Raw genomic sequence first — 6,994 nt, forward strand, 5'->3', positions numbered from 1 at the left:
CTGACGCGCTGTGCGGGTCTGACCTGCGCGTCAAGACCCTGGACGGCCGCACCCTGGACGTCCCCGTCACCACCGTCATCACACCTGGCTCCGCCAAGATCCTCAGGTGGGGCGTGACGGAGGGCAGCCCGTTGATGACTGCAAGCATGCGTGTACGTGTGCGCGATCGTGTGTGCGAGTTTGTGCGCATGTGTGTGTGTGTGTGTGCTTGTGTGTGCTGTTGCAGTCGGTGTGGTGCAGCGCGGGGCCTGGGGCAGGGCATGCTGTGCCCGGCACACCACTTGTCGCCGCAGTTTGGAAGCCCCCCTGTGCTTGCCAGAGCCTGTCCCGTGCGCACAATGTCTCAGACGGGCTGAGCCTTTTGGGGCCTCACGTGGTCCGTGTCTCATGCCGCAATCTTGCCGGCTGGTCATGCAGGGGGGAAGGCATGCCTGTCAGCAAGACCGGTGCCAAGGGCGACCTGCGCATCAAGTTCGAGATCACTTTCCCGCGGCAGCTCACACCGGAGCGCAAGCAGCAGCTGCGCGCCCTGCTGACCGGCGCCACATGACCCGGACACGCGAGGCGTGCTGGTTGCGGCTGGCGGCGATGCCGCTGCATTGCAGTGCCGCCCCCGCCGAACGGCTGCACTGCTGGGCTACGCGATGTCCTGCCTGCCATATTCTCCCACATATTCTCTGTCGGTTTTGAACGCGTGTGCCGCTTCATCGTCGTGTCGTGGGGCTTTTGTGCAAGGGCTGTCTTGAGCTCCCATGCAACCAGTGCTTGACAGCTGGTTGGGCCGCTCCCAGGTGCATGTGTTGCAAAGCCCCCCTTCCTGCACAGTTTTGCACAGTTGACCACCGGCCCACGCAGCCCCGAGGATGCGGGGGTCGACGCAATCAACACGACGCCGCAGATGGTCCTAGCCCCGCAGCGGCATCTGCGTTCACGTGTGCACTAGCTGTAATTCAGGCCTGTCGCTGACGAATCTTCTTGCCAGCGGTGGACCGCCACGTCACAGTGTGTTGTACTACCCACTCCAGTTTGGGGGGAACGGGGGCAGTGGTTGAGCGCCGCCTGTCGTGGCATTCACCATGCCGAGTGTATGACATCAGAGCAACTGTAGCTTCCTTACTGGGCTACCTTGTGGCTCAGGCTGCATTCGGGACGCCCGCTCAGCACTCGTGCTAAGGCTGGTCCTGCTGACCTGGTCAGGTCGAGGTGAGCTGTGCTCTTTGCGCGCCAGGGTCAGGACAGTGGTTAAATTGCTATGGTCACAGCAATACAACTAGATGATTATCCAGTGAGGCGTGTCATCATATCCCTTCTGAATCGCAGACATCTGCGACGCTCCTCCAGATCGATATCGCAGCTAGATCTATATGAGAACCGCGGCCCCAGGCCAAGTTGTGGCTAGAACATCTACAAGAGCGCAACAGTGTTTTCGACAGACATGCTCTGTGCCTGCCAGCCGGCGCGATATCTGCCGCCGCCTGCATGCACTGCAAGGCGGTGGCGATGGCAACGGCAGGATACCACCGGGGACGACAGAGCGGCTGGCAGCCCGACTCATCTGAAGTGGTGAGGCGTCTATGCGCCCTTCACATACCAGGCCTGCATTTATTGGTGTCTCCAATTCTGTTTCAAAACGAAAGGCTCGTCGAGCGCAGGTGCAGCAGCGTTTTCCGCAGTGTGCTGACCTTGCCATGCGGCCCCCATCACCGCCAGGCATGCTGGGCTCTGTTGCGGCCGGCGGCGCGTTGCTGACGCACATGGACCTAGCCCGCATGCTGGACTGGGGCGGCCTGCCCGGCTCGCTGCCGGCGCTCGCGCCGCTGTTCGGCCCGCTGCTGCTTCTCGAAACCACGCTGCTCGCCGTGCCGTGGCGGCTGCCCGCGGCGCTCCTTGAGCAGGGCGCCTCCAACAACCCCAAAGACACGACGACTGATTTCAGCGCCAGCGCTTCCATGAGCGGAAGCAACAGCAGCATTGGCAGCACGAGTAGCAGCAGCAGCGGCAACGGCAGCGGCGGCGGCAGCGCTGCCGAGCGTCGCGGCGTGGGGGACAGCAGTGGGGCCGTGCGGCACGCGCAGCCCCCAGTGGACCTTGACCTTCTGGAGGCTGCGGGCTGGAGCCCCGCGGCGCTGCAGCTGGGGCTGGCAGAGTACCGGCGCTCCGCACTGGTGGCACCCGGCGCTTGGGGCCGGCCGCCTTTGAGGGTGCGCAGGCACACCCCTAATCGCATAGCGCTCTTCCTTCAACCATCGCTTTGGGGGGCAGCGGCCGGCTCGTTCCTGCTTTCCCTTGTCCCAAACGGCACAATGCATGTGCATGCTGCACTGTGCACCACCGCGCCACTCAAAATGGACGCACACTGTTGTTGCGCCACCTTCATCCCAAATCTTTCCACTCTGCAGGTTGAGGCGCCATTGGTGGCGGCGCGCGCCGCTAGCGAAGAGGCCCTGAGAGCGTTCACTATCACGTTCTTGGGCGGCTGGGGCGCTGGCAGGCTGCTGGAGGCAGGCCTTGAAGATGTCGTGCGGCTGCCGGCGCTGATGTTATTTCTCGTCACCGGCGACGGCGGGGACGTGGAAGTGCCCCTGCAGCTGCTCGCCCGTTGCCTTGCAGCGGGCGTGCTGACGGCCGTGCTGCTGCCTGTGGCCGCCATCGGCGCCGCGGACGCTCAGGAGGCAGCGGCGGCAGCGCTGCTGCTGGACACTGAGGCAGGCCGCGCCGCGGCGCGCGCCGTGGCCGCAGACGCGGCACCGCCAAAGCGCCGCAGCCGCGAGTGGCGTGCGGAGGACGCCTTCCGAGTAGAAGAGGAGGGCGGGCGGGCGGCGCAGGCTGTGTCAAAAACGGAAGCGGCACTGGATGCTTTGCTGGGGCAGCTCGGCGGCGCTGGGAGCGGCGGCGGCGGCAGCGGTGGTAACAGCAGTAGCAGCAGCAGCAGAAGCAGCGAGGTCAGCAAGCAGCTGCCGGCCACAACAGCAGGGGAGGCGTCTGCACGGCCTTCCCAGCAGGAACAAGCAGGTTGTAAACCTGAAAAGGAGGAGGAGCAGGAGGAGGAGGGGGACGAGGAGGTTGACCCTTTGGTGCTGGAGTGGCGGGTGCAGTTTGCAGGGGAGCGCTGCGCCAACAGCGTCCCCGCCCGCATCGCCGGCTGGCTTGCTTTTACACGCGGAGCGGGGCGCCTGTTTGCAGCCAACGTCGGGTTTGTGGCGTCCGGCGGCAACCTGGCGGCAACGCTGACTGCAGTGCTTGCGCTGAGCGCGCTGCGGCTCGGCTGCGCGGTCGCCAATGGGCGCCGCGACGGCGATGGTGGGGCGGTTGCCGGCAGGGCCGGCCGCAGAAGCGGCGAGTAAGCGACCCAACCCTGTCAACGTGGTGCCTGGTGCAAGCGAGTGTGGCTGGGCGGCAAGCTGTGCCCCGGGCGCCGCTGATTGCTGGGCAGGTCTGTTCGCATCCGCCCTCTTTACCATCATGCCATTTGGCTGCTTCCAGCAGCAATGAGCGGCATGGGGCGAAAGGCTCTGAAGACTCGATGCAGCTACCATACAATTACAAACTCGTACAAGTGGTGGCGTGCAAGGCGGCGCGTGATCGCCCAGATGACACATGGGTCATGCCAGCAAGCATCCGCCAGGCACAGCCAAGACAAAGTGCAGTCCAGCCCAAGCCCCAGCCCCAGTCCGCATCGGCGACTCAGGGGGCCGCCGGCTTTGCTCGCGGCGGGTTGCCACCAGCAGCCAGGTTGTAGAGGCAGAATGCTGTGAGGGCGCCGCTGAGGGCCAGCATGATACCGCTTGGCACTGGAGACAGCCCCGCACCCACGCGCTGCCACATGGCGTGGGCCACCCAGCCAGACGCGGCTGTGAGAAAGATTTAAGGGAGTGCAAGGATTCAAGAGAGTTGGTGAGAGAGCACAAGCACAGGGGTTCGGTACCGGGCCGGCGCAACACGCAGCCAGGTGTGCCACAAGCAGGGGTCCTGCTACTTGTTTGGGCAGATGAACGGGTCTTTCGGATCCCCAAAGCCGTAAGCATACCGCATGCGCAACAGAGGTGCGCGGCTGCTCCTCACCTCCAGACACGACCGTGAACGGCAGGGACGAGCCGCCCGCCTTCCAGGCTTTCAAACTGAGCACCGCCGCCAACAGGACGGCCGCCCCCGCCGCTGCGACCTGCCAGCCTAGCGTGCCGGCGCCGAAGAGCAGCGAGACGAGGCCGCCTGCCGCTGCAACGCCGCCGTAAGGGATGGCCATGCAGAAATCGTGGAGTGCGGCATGGCGCCCGTTGCCAGTAGCCTTGATTTGGTTGACCGTCCAGGGCGGTTGCGCCGATCATGTTTGGTTTTTGGGGGGGGAAAAGTCAATGCGGTCAGGTGCTGTGTGCATGTTGGTGCTGTCGACTTTGCAGCCAGTCTGACAAACCTACAGGTCACATTTGCTGGCAGCGATCACGGAGGTGAATGCGTGCATGGCTGCCTGGGTCGCTCTCGGCATGCCTGTGTTGCAACGCTGAGCTCACAGCGCATGAACAGGCACGTGCTGCCCGATCACAGCCTTGATATCATCACTCTTCCATTGCAAACCTTTGTCATGACGGCGCGGTCGCTTTGACACCGGGGCGTGATGCCGATCGTGGCCCAGGCAGTGTTGGGCACCACTACAGCAACCCTGTGCGCCCTGGTGCCAAGCTTATGAGCAGGCGCACGGATCAGCTGATTTGCGCTCAACATTCGCTGCTATGTTGTGGGGCGTGCCTCGATCTGATATTTGCGGATCTTGAGCTAAGTTTTGCATCAAAAATATCAGTGAACGTGACGAGGTTTTACGTGGTGGCCTTCATGTTCTGACCTGTGCCCAGCAGTTCGGCCGGTGTGCCAGAAGCTGCTCTCGTCCAGTGAGTGCAGTGGTTCATCATCATCAGGTGGTCCAGGCGCTGCCTGCTGTGGGCGTTGGGAGGTGCCTTCGATGGAAGCGTGCGGCCTGCCTTCATGTGAAGCTGTATGGTGAAAGACTGCGCGCACAGATGCACATTGCAGCGACTGATCCTGGATCCGCCCAACGTCGCAGCAGTTCCCGCAAGGCACTGGCAGCCTGCTTGAGCCAGGTGCTTAGCATGAGCTCAGGCGTCCTCTATGCGTGCAGGATGAGAAGGCTTTCGTATGTCCATGTGTATAACACTCAGACTGCTTTCAGTTTGGTATTGGACCTGAAGCGCAAGCTTGTGGTGGCAGCTGCTAGTGGTGGTTTTGGCAATGTATGTGCTTGTGCTGCGACCTCGACAGCCACTCATGAGCGCAGCGCACTGTACACAGAAAACTTAACACAATCCAAGTGGGAATGGTCGAGACAATACGACTGAAGCGACCATGATGCTTGTCACGCGACAGCATCGATGCGATGCCCATGCAGGAGTGCGGGCGATGGCTGCAAGCGCCTGCCGGTGACCGTTTATGTGGCGGAGCGCTCTGGCAGCCCGCAGCGAAGCAAGCAGTCGTATAAAGTCTCCGAGGTGTCCCCGGGCTTGTAGAACTTGCTTTCAATGATGTTGAGCAGCGGGCGTCGAAAAGGCGCACTATTAGGGCGAGAATTGGCACACACAAGACAACGTCCCAGACCTCCCACTACGTTTGCAGAGTGAACACGCGAGCTTCGTGCCCCAAGCGCAATACGAAAGGTGTCGCCGCGCCAGAGTTGCAAAGCGAGCGGTAGTGTATGATAGGTCGGGCGGCGCCCCCCGGGCTCGTGTGCCCTTCTAAGACGATCAGTAAGGTCTGTAGGACGCCGTGAGGTGGGCGGCAAGTTCGTTGCGAGCAGATCAGCGCAATGTTGTGTGCTGCCCCAAGTACTACTCGGCCCACTATCACTCTCACAGCTTGCGCTGGCATTTGTTGAGGAATGAGCCCTTTGTAAGGCGCGGCAACGTGGGCCGGGGTGCTTCCAGCACGAGCGAAGCAATGTGCTGCAAGGATCAAACGACTCGATTGTTGTGTTCCACCCTGCACCCAATACCACCTGCCTCCAGGAGCCCCGGGGACCTTAAGTTGCACCCCATTGGTGGCCGCACCGTGGCCGCAACAGGGGGGGCGGGCTGACCGCCGAGGAACGTATGGGTGACCATGGCGCGTCTGAGCAAGAGATTGTGAGGGCGCTGAAGGAGGTTGCTGCACGGCAAGCGGTGGGCGCTAACGGCGCCCCGGCCGGGCCGGTGCTAACCGCATTGCCCCTGCCTGGCTCGGCCGCGAACGGCGCCGCCGAGGCCCTCGCCAACGGCGCACCAGGCGGCAGTGGCGGCGCAGCCGGCGCCCCTGACCCGTGGGGCGTGTATGGGAAACTCGAGGCCCCGCAGCCCGCGATCGGCGGCGGTGGTCTGCAGATTGCGCAACTGCCGCGGCCCGGCCAGCCGCCAGGCGACCCGCTGACAGCACTGCAGCCACTACCGCTGCCGCTGGCAGCGGCACCTGCGCCTGTGAACATGCAGCAGCAGCTGCAGCAGCTCTTGGCCGCTCAGGCGGCTGCTGCCGCGCAGCAGCCGGGCGGCGGTGGTGGTGACGCGGGCGGTGGCGTGATGCTCCAAATGATGATGGCCGCCTTCGCGGCTGCGGCGAACATGCAGGGCGCGCAGCCTGCAGCCGGCGCCGCCGCGCCCGTGGCACCAACAGTGGGCGGAGTCGACCCGGCTGCGCAGCTCCAGCAGATGATGGCTCTGATGGGTGCACAGCCAGCGCTGCAGCAGCAGCAGCAGCAGCAACAGGCGGGCGTGGCCGCGGCGGACGCCGCCGCAGCGGAGCAGCAGCGCAAGGGCCGCCGTCGCGAGGGGCGTGCCCAGCGGGAGGATGAGCTGCCCCCACGTCAGCAGCGCGCGGCGCGGGCGCGGAAGAAGCCGCGCAAGGCGCAGGAGTGGAGCGAGGAGAGCGACGAGGAGGAGGACGAAGCCGCCGCAGGCGGCGGTTCCACCGGCGCCAGCGGAGACGAAGATGGCGACGACGACGGCGCGCCGCCGCCGGC

The 6,994-nt window shown here is 64.1% G+C and overlaps 2 protein-coding genes across 2 annotated transcripts; both read left to right on the forward strand.

The window, feature by feature from the left end:
* Positions 1-1,712: 1,712 nt before the first annotated feature.
* On the forward strand, positions 1,713-3,344 carry MNEG_12343 (hypothetical protein; the record flags this gene model as incomplete). Its single annotated transcript, XM_014039184.1, has 2 exons — positions 1,713-2,201; positions 2,400-3,344. 2 exons carry the CDS (start codon positions 1,713-1,715, stop codon positions 3,342-3,344), a joined length of 1,434 nt encoding a protein of 477 aa, XP_013894638.1.
* Positions 3,345-6,095: 2,751 nt separating this feature from the next.
* On the forward strand, positions 6,096-6,936 carry MNEG_12344 (hypothetical protein; the record flags this gene model as incomplete). Its single annotated transcript, XM_014039185.1, has 1 exon — positions 6,096-6,936. A coding segment is annotated over one exon (841 nt), but the record flags the coding sequence as incomplete, so codon positions are not given.
* Between the last annotated feature and the right edge of the window lie 58 nt (positions 6,937-6,994).

Source organism: Monoraphidium neglectum (genome assembly GCF_000611645.1).
Source record: "Monoraphidium neglectum strain SAG 48.87 unplaced genomic scaffold scaffold03197, whole genome shotgun sequence".
Lineage (NCBI taxonomy): Eukaryota > Viridiplantae > Chlorophyta > Chlorophyceae > Sphaeropleales > Selenastraceae > Monoraphidium > Monoraphidium neglectum.